This window comes from Elgaria multicarinata, chromosome 8 (genome assembly GCF_023053635.1).
Source record: "Elgaria multicarinata webbii isolate HBS135686 ecotype San Diego chromosome 8, rElgMul1.1.pri, whole genome shotgun sequence".
Taxonomy (NCBI): Eukaryota; Metazoa; Chordata; class Lepidosauria; order Squamata; family Anguidae; genus Elgaria; species Elgaria multicarinata.
The window spans coordinates 103551175-103570246 of NC_086178.1; the positions used below are offsets into that span (position 1 = coordinate 103551175).

At 43.1% G+C, this 19072-nt stretch overlaps 1 protein-coding gene across 4 annotated transcripts in view; it reads right to left on the reverse strand.

The window, feature by feature from the left end:
- NRG3 (neuregulin 3) overlaps positions 1–19072 on the reverse strand; it is a 795134-nt gene that overhangs the window by 6825 nt on the left and 769237 nt on the right. For 3 of the 4 annotated variants that reach the window (XM_063131659.1, XM_063131656.1, XM_063131658.1), the window contains 2 exons: positions 12354–12481; positions 1909–2079 (listed from right to left, as the gene is read on the reverse strand). In XM_063131659.1, the coding sequence (XP_062987729.1) occupies positions 1909–2079; positions 12354–12481 (299 nt within the window). Of the gene's footprint in view, positions 1–1908; positions 2080–12227; positions 12231–12353; positions 12482–19072 lie in introns of all 4 variants that reach the window. The other variant, XM_063131660.1, reaches the window with a different exon arrangement.

The following is a 19072-nucleotide window of genomic DNA, read 5'->3' on the forward strand; positions in this document are numbered from 1 at the left end:
CCTTACCTGCCTCTGTCCGCGGTCCGTCGGCTTCTTCAATTGAGCCCGTGGTTCAACCAGGAAGTCTGGGCCGCAAGTTGAACCGTGGTTGAACCGTGGGCTCAATTGAAGAAGCCGACGGACCGCAGACGGAGGCAGGTAAGGGAGAGGAGGGGGGGTTACCAGGCCCTGCCGCTGTCGCCGCATGGGTGACAGCGACAGCGGCAGGGCCTGGTAAACCCCACTTACCTTTCCGGTGGAGCTCCGGATCAAGGCGAAGGATCCGCCTTCACCTCGATCCTCTTCGCCATGCTCCGCCGGCCCCCCAATCCTCTTCGCCTCCGCCTTAAGGGGAGGCGAAGCACCCCGCTCCGCTTCTAATTCGCCGGTCCAATTAGAAGCGGAGCACATCCCTAGTGCACACCCCTAATATATACTTCCCATATGCTTACATTGCAATCCTATGCATACCTACCTGGAAATAAGCCTCATTAGACTCAGCGATACCCATTTCTGAACAAATATACATTGGATTTCAGCATTTGTAACATTTCCTCTCAAATTTCTAGAAAAGTGAACAAATGGCTTAGAATAATGAATAAACTTAAACTTAATACATTTTTCTTGTGCCTTCAAATTTCTGTTGGCAAAAGAAATACTGCCCAGATATTAGAATTATTCTTTTTGATCAACTGAGTGGCCATTTACCATCCAGTTGTAACATGGGGGTTTATGACAAACAAAACAAGAAACAAACATTATCTTTGTTTTAACATAATGAATGGCTACATGTTCTGCCAAACAGCAATCACTTATTTATTTTTTTACTTTTTTTTTTTTTTTCAGTCTAGCTGATTTTGTGCCAATAGGAATATGCCATCTGCAGAAAGCAGAACAGACAATTTATTATCCTCAATTTCAACAGGAAATAAACAGTCCCCTTTCGGCATTAAAAAAATGTGTCATTCGCATATTGTTGGAATAAAAGAGGAGATGGAAGAAACACTTACTTCACTCTTCTAGTAGTGGCTACTGAACCAGTAAATTGATCATCGGAATTCATATGAACATATCTGCATTATGGCATGATTTCCTAATTACAAATGCGTGGATGCCAGGGAGGGGAGGGGTAAAGTGCCCCACTTCCACATGTATACCTTAAAAGTGGAGGGCTAATGACTAAATGTGCTGGTTTTTATAGCACCTTAATGCTCTTTCATAATCCTCTCCTCTCTCTTCCCAGAGGATTCCATTTATGCTCTAGTTCCCCCAAAACCTTACAGCTGGCAAATCGAGTTCCTACTGTGAGGTGGTGGTGTGGAACCTGGTTTTCCAGAGGGTCATAACGTCTGTCAGATTTTGCCACTTCCCTCCAGCTACAAATTAGTATCTTGACCATGGCTGGGACTAGGGAGAGTATTCATATTTGAGAGGGCTAGAGCACAATGCAGTTGAGCTCCCCATCTTTCCTAATGTGCAATAACCCACCCAGCAACCCCTTGAAGACTTCAAAAATGAAAGACTTCAAGGACGGAGTATCTAAAGAAGGCATAACAAACAAACATCCATCTGACAATATTGCATCCTCAGTGCTTGGTAAAAGACCAGTCATGGAAGCCTTATTAAATGCCCTTCCTTCCCTGTGGTATGTTGCTCAAGGCAACATACCATAGGGATATTTCATTTTATACCTCATAACTTCTCTGTATGGCTGTGGGGTAATGAGTTCCTGGGATTTGCCAGGGCTTGGCTGCTATTGCTGGAACTGGGAAGAAAGACGGTAGATCAGGCCTTTTTACCTCCTTTGCAATTCCTTCTTGTGGTTCTAGATACTCTGCCTTGATACAGTTATTAATTAGTAATCCTTGATCTTTCTCCTTCATAGTGATAACACAACATTGGCTGGTTTCTGTCGGTTGTCTTACATACCCTTCACAAGGGATTGTATCCTGATCTGTGATCCTTGACTCTTCTAGTTGTTGGTATGCTGGTCCTGTAATACCATTGAACCTGCCCCGAGGTAAGGGAGGAGTCCTCCGAAAGGCATTCCTGTGGAGCATCCCGGTTCGCTGACCTGGGCTGCAGCATGAAGAGAGACTTCTGTAAACAAGAACACATCCATCAGAGCCCCAACCACACAAACTCATGAAGGAAGAAGTACTGGATCAAGAGGATCTGGGATGCAGCATTTAAAACGCTGTTCTAGTTACTTATGATGTCATTTCAGTGTTCCAATGGAATTAAAGTATCACAATGGATATGTAGCTGTTTGTTCTGTATTTAATTTTCTGTTCCTGTTGCTAGAAAAAAGAATTAAGAGAGCAATCCTAATTTTCCCAGGAAGCATCCCAGCAACCATAGGATTTTTTGGCATCGAAAGCCATAGAGACTGCTATGACTTCAGGAGAGGGACTCCAAATTCTGATTTGGACTACTTATTTATTATTACTTTATTACATACTATGCATATTACAGATGTAAGGCAATTGGTAAAAAAGGTGGGGCTGGGGACAAGAATCTGAAAATAGTGATCAAAATGTAATTGTATCCATGCAGCCCTAAATTAAGAATACACCATTTCTTACAGCAATCCAGTGATATCAACATACAAAGTTACAAACTATAATCAAGGACCAATGATTCAAAAATAACAACGGGTGCACTTCTGTTTCGAATAGTCTTTTTCAACAAGCTCTTTCAAATCACAGTAATAAATAATGAATCATAGCAGGAGAAGTAGATCACAAGCTGAATATGAGCCAACAGTGCGATATGGCTGCAAGAAAGGCAAATGCTATTTTGGGCTGCATTAATAGAAGTATAGCTTCCAAATCACATGAGGTACTGGTTCCTCTCTATTCAGCCCTGGATAGATCTCATCTAGAGTATTGCATCCAGTTCTGGGCTCCAAAATTCAAGAAGGACGCCCACAAGCTGAAGTGTGTTCAGAGGAGTGCAACCAGGATGATCAGGGGTCTGGAAACAAGGCCCTATGAAGAGAGACTGAAAGAACTGGGCATGTTTAGCCTGGAGAAGAGAAGATTGAGGGGAGACATGATAGCACTCTTCAAATACTTAAAAGGTTGTCACACAGAGGAGGGCCAGGATCTCTTCTCGATCCTCCCGGAGTGCAGGACACAGAATAATGGGCTAAAGTTAAAGGAAGCCAGATTCCAGCTGGACATCAGGAAAAACTTCCTGACTGTTAGAGCAGTACAAAAATGGAATCAGTTACCTAGGGTGGTTGTGGGCTCTCCCACACTAGAGTAATTCAAGAAGCATCTGGACAACCATCCGTCAGGGATGCTTTAGGATGGATTCCTGCATTGAGCAGGGGGTTGGACTCGATGGCCTTGTAGGCCCCTTCTAACTCTGCTATTCTATGATTCTATGATTCTATGAGTATCCAACTTCCAAATGGTTGTTCAAGGCCAATGAATGACAGCCAGAGCAATGTCCAACTCTCAGCTGATTGTTCAAGGTTCTCTATAAATTGCAAATGCAAATTTCCTCTGTAAATGTTTTCTGTATTGGTGAAGAGCTTTCAAGTTTTTATATCATTATCTGAATAGAATATTAACTAACTCTCCACAAACTGGAACATTGAATTGTCTTGTGTTTTTTCCATGCTTTGTACTTCTATGATACAAGAAGATCACCTCACATTCTGAGGTGTGTTATATGCATGTCTGACTCCCCATGTCTGATAGCCCTGCTGACAGAGTCTCAAAGGTTGAGGTACTGTATCTATGATCTGTGGGTGAGACAGGCAAGTGCATGGATCCCCACAGGGTTAACATTAATGCCGGTGACCCAAAGCCCTACATAGTCCCATGAAGAGTCATGTCAGTTAGAGGCCCACAGCAGCACCACAATGGTGCTTTTCCTGCCATTGCCAACAGTGGGAGAGTAGCCAAAAACCACATGTTTCAATCACTGTCAATGGCAAAACAATGTAAGCAGCAGCACCTACACCTTGGTTACTATAAATAAGCATTTGGCCCTGACAGTGCTGAGCTATCATGCTTCTGTTGAAAGATCTGGCACTTGTATAGTATTCCGGCGAAAATCCACCTGGGCCTGCGAGGGCAGTGGATACTTCTGTGTCCAGCCCTGATGGGCCCAGGTGGATTGTCCCAGCACCAGAACAGGCCCATTTTGCTGAAGGCAAAAACAACAACAACAACAATAATAATAATCTGCCTTTTTCCCAATACTGGAACTCAAGGTGGCTTTACAAATTAAAACGTGTACAGCTAAAACAGATAGAGATATACAAAAATTAAAAAATAATATTGAACATGCTACAATATTAAAACATTTAAAATATGAATAATTTAAAGAAAAAAAATCCAATATATAAACAACACATAAAGAGAGGTTGTAGGCTGAAAATACCCAAAATATCAGCATATTTTCAATTAAAGCTCTTACTGCCAGGAAGTAAACCTTAGGAGAGTAATTTCAATGTCTTAGAACCCCAGGAGGGCAGATGGGGGTCCCAGGTGAGAGAGATTTCAGACATGGGTGCAACACCCCCCACAGTATAGCAATTCATAAGTTCTTATTGATTCTTGCACACTGGAGATTGTGCCCACTTAGAAAACAGATCTTTAAGGTCTAATCACCTTCAAGAAATATCCACTTTCTTTGGCCTTTCTGGTTCTGTGGGACCAACTCATTTACCAAGACTCAGGTATCTAATGATCAACTGGAGCTTTCTCAAGGAATTGGTCCCGGGTTAACATTTTCTCTCAGCTAAGGAACTGAGTAAAAATAAAGTTGTGCACATTCTCTTCACATTTTTCATATTTTTGGCTCCCAGCAGAATTAAACGTGCTCACAAAATGGGAAGCAAACTATGCTGAATTGAGAATAACTGTGAGAACCATCTTGCTCTTTTTTTCCCTCTTTTTTCTTTTGGTTTGTTGATACTAAACACGGCTGATTATCCATTTCATTATGGATGAGAACTTTCAGAAGCACCTTTTGTTTACTCATGCCTGGAGAGCTTTAATGGGAGGGAACATTATTAAGTGATACAATTTGAGATAGAATTAAAAGGTAATTTATTGCATCAGGCATCTAAGTAAATCAAAACAGGATGTGAAAGAACTGCACACCTGCAGATGCTTCCGCTTATTTTACTAGGATGCTTCATAGGAAGCAGAAGTTTTAATCCAGTTGAGAAGATCCCTAGGAAGGCATTAGAAGCTCCAGCATCTAGGTTTTGTTGGCAGGTAACCTGATTACAACTGTGTGAAACAGAATCACAACCAATGATATGGATCCCAGAGTGCTTTTTATGTGTCAGTCATGGGCCTACGCTAAAGCGCAGTTATCTCTGGGAGAGAAGCAAGCAAATGCTTTAATGCCTCTCTTCTGCCATGTTTTCCAAGAAGCAGAAAAGAAAAAAGGTGAATAAAGCACACATTACACGCTTGCCCCAGGGCCAATTCATAGGTTCTATCATTGTGCTAGCATGGGACACCTAGCGAAAGATCACAAACTATGTTGCCTTAGGAGTATTGAGTCCGTTACAAAGACATTTTTTCTCCCATAGAAGAATTGGTTATATACTAGAGCAGCCTTCCTCAACCTGGGGTGCTCCAGATGTGTTGGACTGCATCTCCCAGAATGCCCCAGCCAGCTGGCTGGGGCATTCTGGGAGTTGTAGTCCAACACATCTGGAGCGCCCCAGGTTGAGGAAGGCTGTACTAGAGAGTAAGAGGAAAATGAATGCTCACACGATTTAAAGCTTAGCTGAAGTTTCCAATTGACCACTCCATTTTTGAATGTAGACCTTTTAAATACCTACGTTTAACGTTACATTTTGCCCTAAAATTACAAATTAGCCTTGTTGGCATCTTGATTTGATACTTCAGACTACAACTCCCAGTATTCCTATCCATTGGTCATGCTGGCTGGGGCTGATAGGAGTTGAAGTCCAAACCCTCTGGAGTGTACCATGTTGGGGAAGGCTGCAGTAGGCAATACATAGCATCAAGTACACTTATGCTACTTAGAAGCGCTGCCATGATGGCTTTTTGTTCAGGTGTAGTTTGTGTTTGTGTTAGCATCATCCTAGCACCTTGTTCTGGGAAAGGCTGTAGGAGAAAGGGGACAGATCTACACCAAGCAGGATATAACACTTTGAAAATGTTTTGAAAACTGCATATGTAGTGTGTCCTGGGCCTAAACAGTTCTCACTGCTATTATAAACCATTATAAAGCAGTAGTGTAGATCCTGATCTCTTGGCAGCTAGGAGGAAGAGGATCCTGATGCAATTGAAGTTCATTGACCTGCAACCTAATTCAAGAAATTACCCTTCTTCAGTAAGCAAAGCTTGGGAACTCCAGATAAATGAAAATGCCTTCCTGTGTAGGGTGACCATATTTGGGAAACCAAAAAAGAGGACACCGTGTGTGTGTGTGGGGAAGCAGCTTTCTGAGTCCTGCAGAAAGTACGTTATTCCCCCGCCACCTTAAAGAACCCGATTGGAGTGGAGGAGGGGAAAGGATTTCATTCTGCACCACCACCATCCACTCCAATTGGGGCCTTTTCTATAACGTCCACGAATGACCCACTTTCCCCTTTAAGACCTCAATTGGAGCTCGGGGTGGGGGAATGATGTGCCTCAAGAAAGCATGTCATTCCCTCCTGTCATGCTAATGGCAGCCTTAAAGAGGAAGGTGTGTCATTCCAGGACATTATTGAAAATTATAGAAAATCCCCCCTGACACCATGGAAAGAACAAAAACCAGGACAAATCCGGGGAAATCCTGACAGTTGGTCACCCTATTCCTGTGTGACCTTCAGGTCAGCATCCTAGTCAAGGAACCCTGATAAAGCCGAGTGGAGGGAGATTCGGGACAGATAAAAGGAAGTTACTGCTTCAGACAGTGCTTTGTTAGACGATGGAATTTGCTACCACAAGGGGTTGTGATGGCCACCAATTTGGATGGCTTTAAATGGGGATTATACAGATTAATGGAGGATAAGGCTATCAATGGCTGTTTGTCAGGGCTGTCATATGCCACTTCCCAGTTGCTGAGGAACATGAGCAGGAGGGTGCTGTTACACTCATGTGCTGCTTCTGGGCTGCCCATAGGCAGCTGGTTGGCCACTGTGTGAACAGAATGCTGGTACAAATGGACCGCTTGGTCTAATCCCTCATGGCTCATTTTATGTAACCTACAAGGGTACCAATCTAGAACCTTGGGGAGAAACTTGGCCCAGACCTCAAGGCAGATCAACAGGTTAAAGCACCTCCCAGGCATTCCTTGTGGTACCCATTTTCTTTTTATTATGTTACCTTGCTTGGAACCACTGATCTTATTGCAGGCCTCACAGCATCTCAAGGAGCTGTGCTTTGCAATGGGAGAGCCAGCAGTAACACTGTGCTGAGTTTCTAACCCTAAGCTAGGGCCGATCAACTTGTGGCCCTCCAGATATTGTTGGGATGAAACCCATGGGGCTGATGGGAGTTGTCCAACATCTGGAGGACCACAAGTTGGCCACCCATGATCTAAGCACAGAAGTTTATTCCTCTGCTTTACAAGCTGGTAAACTTGGGCATTATGCAGAGGTCTTTCAGGGTTACCATCCAAATAGGAAAAAAAAAACCCCAATCATAACCAGCTTCCCTCCCTAGCCTCCTTCCCCTAGGTCTCCTGATTGCTTTCCATGTTTGTTATGTTCAATGTGGCGCAGAGTGGTAAGCGGCAGTTACTGCAGCCGAAACTCTCCCCACGGCCTGAGTTCGATCCCAGCAGAAGCTGGTTCTCAGGCAGCCGGCTCAGGTCGACTCAGCCTTCCATCCTTCCGAGGTCGGTAAAATGAGTACCCAGCTAGCTGGGGGAAAGGCAACTGCGACTGGGGAAGGTAATGGCAACCCACCCCACTACAACATCTGCCAAGAAAACGTCAGTGAAAGCAGGTGTCCCTCTAGGAGTCAGCAATGACTCAAGTGCTTGCCCGAGAGGTTCCTTTCCTTTCGTTTCCTTTCCAAATTCTATTTTTGAGCTGTAATATTGCCACTGGGACCGTAACCACTTCTCTTGGAAGTGATCGAAATCTATTCATTCTCCTGAAATTGATCTAAATCTATCCATGCCTTTGTGCTTGCAGATCCAGCTTTGCTTCTCTCCCACCTTCAAATGCACTTGCATTTGCACAGGTAAAATGTCAACACTCATGCATGATGTGCCTAATGATATAATGCACATCAGTTTGCCCCACAGCTTTTTTTGTGGAGTAGCAGGTGGGGTCGAGTATATCAGCAAGTGCAGAAGTTGTTCAGAAAAACAAGGATATCAAAGACATTTGGTGAACTTTGCACAGATATTGGAGACCATGGGGGAGGGAAAGTAGAAAATTCCACGGAAACTAAGGGACAGATTTTGCGCATCACCTAATTGAAATGAATGGGACTCAACTGTTTAACTACATTATTAAGTCCCACTGATTATAATGGGGCTTTAATATGCCAAACATTTTCTCTATTAAGCCTCACTGGGCACAATCCAGAGGAAGCTAAGCAGCCTTAATACTCTCTGAAATAAAAAGGAGTCACAGTCAAAGGTTTATGTTCAATAGATTTCAAAGGGATTCCAACATACTTATTTTTCTGTAGTAGTCTTGATCATATTATGTGCAGATACCAATGGAAAAGATGTTATTAAAAATAAATAAATAAATAAATAAATAAATAAAAGCATGTGCATTTAGCCAAAGACATTCAACTAAGGCACTGAAATTGACAATATGTACCCCAATTCTCATTGCATTTACTGCCCAGTTCAATGGAAGTTACTTAAATGCAAGCATCCACAGGGAGAGGTGGGTAACAAATAAATTATTATTATTATTATTATTATTATTATTATTATTATTATTATTATTATTATGTGAGAGATTGTAGCTTTAGCACCTCTTTTCAAATTAGTTCATAAATGAAGCTCCTTTTTTCAGAATAAATATTTGGATGGCATGTCGTATGATGGTATCTTTTTCAGGACGTCTGTATATTAGGAGATAAGACAGAATACTTTGGATAACTCTGAGTGCTCATGGCTATGCAGCCAAAATGGCAGCACTCACACAGAAGAGGGGAGGTGTCAGCAGACTTGGGGTGCACCCCTTTCCTGAGAAACCCCTCTATCCTTACTGAAATTATTTGGAGTTCTCTCAGAATGCCTGCAGATGGTTTGCTTGAGCAGGACCTTTCAGACTCTGCCTTGAATCTCACCTGGACTTTAGCAAAATTGACCCTAAAAATAAATTATCATAACCTCATAAAAATCCCTTTAACTTTTTTCAAAATGTTTACAAATAGTGTACCTGATCATCAAACTCACCCTAAAGTTAACTTTTGGTACGTTTTAAAGGCATACAATCCCTCCCCTGATGATATTCATCACCACAGAAATAAATGTTTTACATGAGTGGTACACTCAAATGGCCCTGAATTTTGTTTTCAGAAAAATTAATTTGGGGGTGATTCTAACATCGGCACCCATATTTTTTGGACTGACCTCGAAAATGTTGCAGGAGCAAGAGTTAATTGTGATGTGTTTAAAAGCTGCTATATCAGTTTGCAGAGGAGAAGAAACCCAAGTACAAAATCAGCCAGATGACTAATCTATCATCTCTGTACAGTACCTGTAGCATAAAGTAACTTATAAAACAGTAGCACGATGCATAAAATCAATGCTAGGCTTATAAATCACTGACATTTGGAAGTCTATTGCCTGTTCCAAAAAACAATGGCCTGATGTATTAAATAGTAAATTATAAAATTACAAAAGCAATCACCTATAAATCAAGTCAAGCCCATCAATCTGCAGAAAGCACATCTTTAAAGTGGGAATACTAATACCATACACACACACACACACACACACACACACACACGAACACATTTCCTGCAAATACATACTTGAAAAAGAGAGGGGTGGAGAATTGCTATATCATTTCCGTAAATAAAGAAATGGTATTCATATTAATATGATCCTTATCATATTATATTATAAACATTAAATAACAGGTTTTTTTTAGAGAAGACAAGCTACCTTGTTCCCACTGTAAAAGCTTTAAAGTTGCTGATAAACCCTTGAGTGAATTCTCCTGGTATTTGACTTAACACTCCAAGTGAGTCATGCAAATCATCACTTGATATTGAAAGGGCCTTGCTAGATGGTGGGTTAGCCCAGTGCAAGGCCCAAGCTCACCCCTGTGTGTCCAGATGACACACAGAGGATCCCAAGCTCAGGCAGGGGTAAACCTCCCTTGGCCTGGGATAACCGGCCCCGCTTCTGGCCTGGTATTTCCCACGGTCTTGGGCTAAGCCCAAGACCGCGGGCGTGTAGACTGGTCTGCTGCTTTTCCTGGCTACTGTAATTACTCCTGAGTAGCTGGGAAAAGCGGCAGACGGGGCGCAGCGCTCCGCAGGAGTGCTGGACCCATCGGGGCAGGGTGGGGAAATCGGGGGTGGGGGAAATCAGCAATCACCGGGGGGGGGGGAGATCAGAGATGGGGAAGATGGGGGGAAATTGGAGCCAGGGGGATGGAAATCGGAGCCGGGGGGGGGGGGAATCAGAGCCAGGGGGAGCGGGGAACCCTTTAAAAAAAAACACACACACACCCTTACCTTAATTGCTGGTGCTGGCCCCTCCTCCTGCATGGATTTGCAAGTAGGTCTAGCAAGGCCCTTAGTCAGGAGGTCAGAACCTCAACTCAGGGGCAAAACCTGCCCAAGCTGAGGTCTTATTCCAGTCCTCTGGGGTTCCCCAGATGGCCACACATTCCCCTGTTCCCACCCTATTTCCCATGACCACTGATCATTTGGTAGTGTCCCAGACTTTGTGCACGCCCCCCCCCCCCCAATTTGAAATGGGTTGAAATACCTCTTCTAAGGCTTAGTTAATGACCGCAAGTGCTGGAACCTAAAAAAAATATGCTGGTGGCTTGGGGTAATTTGGCCCCACCCCTTCTATCCTTCATCCCACTCACCTCTGCAATTTGGGCCCAAATGCTCTTCCCAAATGGAATATGGTCCTCAGACTGAAAGAGGTTTGGCACCACTACTGTAAATTATCAAGTGAGTGTTAGTCATAGGTGAACCAGCCCTCATTGGGCTGCTCAGACAACATGCTAAGCCATGGTTAGGCTGCTAACCCCTTTGCTGTTTCCGGGCACAATTCAAAGTGCTGGTTATGACCTGTAAAGCCCTATATGGCTCGGGTCCAGGTTATTTGAAAGAACGTATTCTCCCTTATGAGCCTGCCCGTGCTTTGAGATCTTCTGGGGAAGCCCTTCTTTCAGTCCCGCCATCTTCACAGGCGCGCTTGGTGGGAACATGGGAGAGGGCCTTCTCGGTGGCTGCTCCAGTGCTTTGGAAGTCTCCTCCCGGGGAAGCTAGACTGGCTCCCTCCTTAATGGGCTTTTGAAAGCAAGCTAAAACTTGTTTGTTCCAGCAGGCCTTTGGAGAATAATCTGGTCCTCCATCTATGTTAATGACTTATAATTTTGTTGTGTATTTTAAACATTTTTTTAATGTATGTTTTAAACTTTGTAAGGACGCCTTGAGGCCCAGCATTGGGCAAAAGGCGGGATACAAATAAATAAATATAATAATAATAATAATAATAATAATAATAATAATAATTTGCAGCAATTGGCTAGTGAGCATGTTTAAACTGTGGTTATGTAGCCACCATGACACGCTAAGCCACACTGTTTCGCTCAAAGTGTTTAACTGTGGCTTAGCGTGTTGTCCGAACAGGGTCATAAAGGCATTTCTCTGCTTTTGACCCTGAAAGCATTGTGGTGCGAAACAACTCAAAAGCCACTTTGGGAAAGTGCAACCTGCTTGTGCCCAGGCAAATACACAAATTAGCCATTTTTCATACTGACTGCTATTTGTCTAAGAGGTGGGAGGCAGGGAAGCATCAACATTGAGAAAGTTTGAAGTTGACATCACAGTCTGCCTACAGGAGGATGAGTCATTAATTTCATGAACTGAGATGAGACAGGGCAGGAGGGGAAATCTTATATTGTAATGGTTTCTCAGAATACAATTGTCTCATTCACTGGTCTGTGACTACAGCTTTGATGGTATCCTTAATACTTCCTCTAGGCCTTTTACAAAAAGAAGAAGAAGAAGAAGACGACGACGACGATGGTGGAATTTTGAGTGCAGAAGGAATGACTGGTTTACATCTACAACAGAAGAAATGCTGGGCACCTGCTGAATGAATAGAGTAAGGCTGCCTTAATACCATAATCCTCTGAAAAGCCTCCCTAGTCACTATGGGCAACCATCCTGCATAAGTATTACAAACCCAAGGCCAATTTAAAGCCACTTTCTTACCTGTGTGGTTTCGTAGCCTGGCTTCCTCTGTTGGGAGACAAGGCTTCGGGAAAGGATTGAGTTCCTGAAAAACTGGATTCCATCATTTTTTCCATCACTAGCTCCGGATGTCTGTTTGCCTTTGAATACTGTAGCAAAGACAATCAAGACAAACGAATTGAAGATGATCCATGTACACATTATAAGCTGTATATCACACAATCACAGAATCAGAAGGGACCACAGAGGTCATCAAGTCCAACCCCCTGCTCAATGTGGGATTTTCAATGTGGGATGCAACTACAGCCATTGGAGGCTGGTGGCTCCGATTCCGGTGGGGGTATGAATCCATTCTGGGTTTCAGCCAGAACCAGACAGAACTCTAAAGGAACTATTGAAGGTGCTGAACCTATTTTGTGAGGTAGGGTCTAGCACCTTGCATAGCACCTTTACCGTTTTGGATGGTACTGACTGAAACCTAGAGCAGAGTCACAGGCCCACCGAAATTGGAGCCACCTGCCTCCACTGACTACAACATCCCTGACAAATGGCCATTCAAATCCTGCTTAAATTTCTCCAGCAAAGGAAAGTCCATCATTACAGATGGTGGGGGTGGGGTGACATTTCAATTTTGATAAGACCTTTCTAAAATTTGCAAGTTTATTTATATTCAGGATGAAATAATTTGAGATTTAAAAAAATCAAATATGGGAGAAACTGAAACTGCCAGATTTGCCCACCAAGGCTCAGGGCTTTGAGTGCTTAGCTCTTAAAAGGTCTGGGTTTGAATCCTGGTGAATCTAAACATATTACTGCTGAACTGGGACTGCCACCTCTTATTTTCTGACAGCCTCCTTGTCTTTAAGAGCTCTAGAGCAGGCAGGTACAACACAGTCCTCCCCATATGAACAGCTTTACCTATTGAGTTTGGCTTGTCCAGATGGCTGAGAATTGTGTTTCAGTTCACCTTTGATAAGAATTTTTTCAAATTTCACGCATTTGGGATGGGAAAAAACTTCAGTTCTAAAAAATGACGCGGAATGACGTGGAAGCAAGTGAAACTGAAAGACACGTCCATCCATACCCACCACCTCCTGAGACAGTCTGTTCCACTGTTCCTGTGTTAAACAGCTCTTATCATTCAGAGGCTTCTTCTAATGGTTGGATCCTAATGCACATGTACAATAAGAGGGTGCAAGCAGTGGTTGCTAACCTTTAATCTTAAAAATAGTACACATGCCCCAGATCCATGAAATAGAGACAAAATGTGTCAGGAGATGGACTGGGTCCACCTAGCTCTGTAGTGGAGCTGAAATGTCTCTCCATGTTGGTTGGGTAAACAAAAAGATTTCAAGGAGGTGTCAAAATAACTGCAATGTCAATGGCATTCCATAGGCAGGTTTTTTCCATAGTCAGGGCAATTCAACCAAACCTCTCTCTCCCTTGTTGACACATAATGTATGCAAAGTACTTGGAGGTGAACCTCGCCCGATTATCCTGAGCCATGGGCAGGCTAGTATAGGAAGAGTCATCCCTCAGACAGACAGACAAGTGGGAGGCCTACTTTCCCAAGACTCATTCTGCTCGCCCAGTGATGATACCTATCCCATTCACTTCATATTTCCAGAGGCTTAGTAGGCCAATAGAAATGGCTTGACAGGTCTCATGTGACTTATAAATAAATAGCAAAACTGAGAGAGCATAATATTATCAGTGGAGCTGGATTTTTGCACAAAACCAAGTCACAACTGCTTTCCCCCCCCCTCTATAATGTTGTTATTATTTATGTGTTGTTGTTTTTTAAAAATCACTCTTCTGTGAGATTGACGTGGATCTTGGCATTATGAAACATTTGAGGCATGTTCTGTTCCTTGGCAACCAGCCATTCAGCTTGTGCCATAATTAGACAGAGGGAATTTATCTCGAAACTTTCCTGCGGATCATTTCCACAGGGGTCTTACCACAGTGAGATTGGAAACACTACTTCAACTTAGATTTTGTGATTCCAAAAAGAACACCAAACAAATGGAGCCATGCTGTATATAAAAGGAACGAATGAGCTGTGTAACAAGTCAAAGAGTGGAACATGCCATGAAGTTACCCTAGTGAAACTAGAGCTCAGCCCATTTCTTGTGCGGTTTATTGTGTGTATCATTTTTGAGGTGGGACAGTCTTTTGTCACATACGTATGCGTATGTGTAAATTAATTACACAAAAGCGGGAAGCGTTTCTCTATTTCTGTCAGCTTAAATAAAAGCATTAACATTCCCTTCATCAATTAATCAGTTGTCATAATGCAATCTTAGAATCAGAAGCTGAAACTTTGGTAAACATTAATGAGAAGCCCAAGGCCTCTTTTTAGAAACTGTTCATTTTAGTTTGGCCTGAGGTATGTGTATATTCATACAATATAGAGATAACATTTCTAATGCTCCGCTCATGTCTTTCTGTGCAATTCTATTTTAGCTATCAGTATAACCGTATTTTAGCTCTCCCCCGCCTCCATATTCCCCCAATATAATTTCCTAGTTAAATAATTACACAGCTTCTCAAACATGTAGTCATTCCCGCTAAGAAACAAGCCTACACTGAAAATACTGAATCTCATCAACTCTCAAACATTCAACCCCATTGTCATATAGTTGTACAACTAGGGTTGTCTCTCTGAGCTAAAGTCCAGGGCCCTGCAGCTTGGGGACTGGGGAATGACCACCCAGGGAGCAGCAGATGATGGAGGAAGTGGAAAAAAGGCCAGGTGTTAGTACCTGGGCCAGCAGGACATGCCAGAGCCCACCAGGTCTGTGGTTGCCACAGAATTGTTTCTTCTTGTCTTTCAAACTATTTTATAGTTAGGGGATGACTGGCTATGTACGTAGAGCTGCTCATTTTACTATTCTTATTTCAAAATGGTGCTTACTCCCAAGTGAATGTTTTTAATATCAGGACAACACAATCTTATGCCTAAAGTCACGCTGGTGCCATAATGAGCTAACTAAAACATGAAATTCTGAATATGGTCAGAAACTGATCATGGGCCTGCTCAGACAACATGCTAAGCCATGGTTAGGCCACTAACCCTTTTGCAGCAGCAAGTGGTTAGTGAACATGTTTAAATCATGGTTATGTAGCCCCCCATAATAGGACACTGTGGCCTGGTTCAGACAACACGCTAAGCCATGCTGCTTAACCACAAAATGGTTAACGGAATGCATTTTATGGTTAAGCAGCATGGTTTAGCGTGTTGTCTGAACCAGGCCACTAAGGGCTCATCTACACCTGCAGCCCTTTAGGGAGTGGAGCAGGAAGATCACAGAAGTTTCCTCTTTGGAGATTGTCCCTCAGGCCCACACACCAGTGAGTTGTCCCGGAAGTAAAGAGGTATGCTCCAAGGTGAAAAAGGAGACATTTGTGCGATTTTGTTAAACACACACACACACACACCAAACTTGGTGCTGGAAGACACCGAGCTCCATCCCAAAGATGGTGAAACTTACAACTTCATTGGTTGCCAGTCCAGGACCGGGCCCGATTCAAAGTGCTGGTACTAACATACAAAGCCCTAAACGGCTTGGGGCCAGTTTATTTGAAGGAACCCTCCCATATGTGGCTGCCCAGAGATTAAAATCATCCACAGGGGTCCTTCTCTGTGAGCCCCTGCCAAAGGAAATGAGGCAGGTGGCTACTAGGAGGAGGGCTTTCTCTGTTGTGGCACCCCGGCTGTGGAACGAGTTCCCCAGAGAAGTCCACCTGGCACCTACACAATATTTTTTTCGCCGCCAGCTGAAGACCTTTTTATTTTCTCAGTATTTTAACACTTAATTTAACTTAAATTTAAATTTTGCTGTTTTAATTCTGTATTTTAATCCTATATCAATTTCTGTTGTGTGGTTTTATCCTGGTTGTGCTTTTTATATTGTATTTTGTATTTGGGTTTTTAAATTGTTGGTTGTTTTATTATGTTCCTCATGGTTTTAATTTTTGGGAACCACCCAGAGAGCTTCGGCTATTGGGTGGTATAAAAATGTAATAGATAAATAAATAAATAAAATAAATGAAAATGCTCTCCCCCTCACCCCCGGTGCCCACAAGTCCATATCAGATTGTGAGCTTTGTTTCTTTTCACATGAAAATATGTTTTTCATGTGTATTTTTCCAAATGTATGCATCAATTGTGTGCATCTTTGAAATGTATGTATTCTTCTCCCATTGATTTAAGTGTATCTGTGCACATTTTTCAAAAGTATACATTTTTTCATGCACATTTTCCAAATGTACACATGCTGTTGAACACATTTTTTTTGGCGGGGGGAGGGGCGGTCTGTGAATCACATTGCAAGCTCAGGAATGTACAGAATTATAATGCAGATTGTGTCTGAGTTCGTGCTTGGTCTGGAAGGTGTGAACTGTGTTAATCCTGATTAAAAATGAACTGAAACAAATTCTGAATACATCCCTACATTTAATTCAGCAATATGCTTCACTCTTTGCTTAATTAGGTCATCCATGGCAAGGTCTGTGCAGGTGGGAGGAGAAAAGTAAGCACCCAAAAGCACTGGATTGGTGAAATGGAAGAATCCTTAGATAACCTCTTAAAGCTTAACAGTTCAAGGGAACTGGGAGAGGTTGCAGCCTTGAGTCTGAGTGGTCTCACTGTCTCGACAAGGCTCACTAGCTGGGTTGCTGAGGAGTCTGCCAGGGTCTCCTTGAGGCATCCCTGAAGATATGTGGGTTGTGAAAAGCTAAAAGGATATTTTGGTGTTCAACCGCCTTAGGATACTCACTGTAGTTAGAAGCCCTGAAATAGGTCTGTCAATTATCCTTGACAGCTGCTCCACCCGCATGTTGCTGACTATTAGCAACAAAGGGGTAGTTCTGTGCCCACACTCCACTATTACCACTTCAGTGAGAAAGAGATGGTGCCCATATGCTCCTGTCTACCTCAGTGTGTGTGTGTGTGTGTGTGTGTGTGTGTGAGAGAGAGAGAGAGAGAGAGAGAGAGAGAGAGAGAGGGTGGGGAGGGTGGAAAATGTGCATAAAAATATGGGAAAATGTGTATAAAAATATGGGTGAATTTTCATGAGAAAAGGAAAAAACAACAGCACCATAAAAATCACAATCTGGAATGTACATGAGATGGAAACAGCTTTGTTTGGAGTGGAATTTGGAGAACTTCAACAAACTCAAGTTTTGCCTATATTTGTATTTATTTATTTAAGCATTTTTATGCCGCCATTCAACCAAAAAAGGCTCTCACAGCAGCTTACAAAAGTATTTCTTGACAGTCCCTGCCCCACAGGCTTACAATCTAAATACACACACCCATAACTGAATGGGAAATATTGACGGCTTTGGCCTTAGCTAAACCTACCTGAAAGTCCGGGGCAGAGGAGGGGAGCCCTCACATTGAGATTAATGCGAGATCTCACCCCCGTTTACACGTAAGGTGCAACGACCTCAGGAAGAGAGGCGTTGCACCTGCCATTTTAAAAAAAATCTTAGAGGGAGAGGAGCACATGAATGGTTGTGCACAAAGGTAAGTGTTTTTTAAAATTTCATTTAATTTCCCCGCTCCTTCCACCCCAACCCCGATGGGCGCAGCTCCCAGCTCTGCGCGAATAAATCCGCAGAAATGGGCCATAGTGTAGGGCTGTATCCTGGGGCAAGGGAGAGATGATCCCTGCCTGATCCCGGGATCCCCTGTGCATCATGTGGACACACAGGGATGATCCTGGGGTTCGCCCCGGGATATAGCCTGGTCTAGCTAAGGCCTTAGTCACCACACTTTGGGGGTGAGAAAGCATCAGACAGCCAACTTGAGATGGGCTACTGTTTTCCCATAGAGAATGGGGTTGGGGCACAAAAAGATTCAGGGGGAAAACCACCACCCCATCCCCCCCCCCCAATCCTTGGTAAAACCTGGGAAAACAGATTTTTCCTCAATTCCCGCCACCACCACCCCATTTTTACTGGGTTTTTAAAATACGTCCTCACAGCTCTAGTAGGGATCTGTGGTTGTGTAAAAGTGATGTAAACTAATAATTTTGAGGAGCACATGCAGGGGATGTTCCCTTTCCTACCTCCCTTCTCCGCTTCATTTTTGCTTATTTTTAGAAACACATTCAGAGCTGGAGTGCGCGCGTTGATGGCGATTTGTCTTTTCAGTTTAGGCTGGCACTGCTGAAAGCACTGGCCAAATGATTTATTTTTTTCATGTGCCGAATAACCCCTGTTTCCTGCCCGAGTGCAACAGGATTGGTCCAGATCCTTGATTTCCTTGGCATTTAGGTACAGTAAAAGGCTTAATTATGCTATTATTGTGGAAGCGCTTTTTGTCTCCTGGCTGATTCTATTTGTGCTTGTTGTTTGAGCAATTACTGAAAAGCGCTTTTGAAGCATGTGGCTAAATAAATTAATGAATAATGATAGCATTTTAAAAAATAAGCTTTTGTGCATTTTTTTCCCAATTATTCACAGTTTTATGGAGAATATCAACTGTCTAATGCAATTACTCAGCTACTTGCCAGCAATTTTCCATTCCTGCCTCCCAAGGCTGGCTAGCCTAAAGAAATCGATGGAGACAGTAGGGCCCAACAAAGAGGAATCTGGCCGCACAGCCAGCTTCTACGCTGCACACTGCCGTGGAATCATCTGTGGGGTTGATCCTATTTCCCAGTTTGTTAAGGCTGTCTTCATTTGCAAAACACTTTGATAACAGATGAAGGACAGGCATTGCTTGTCAA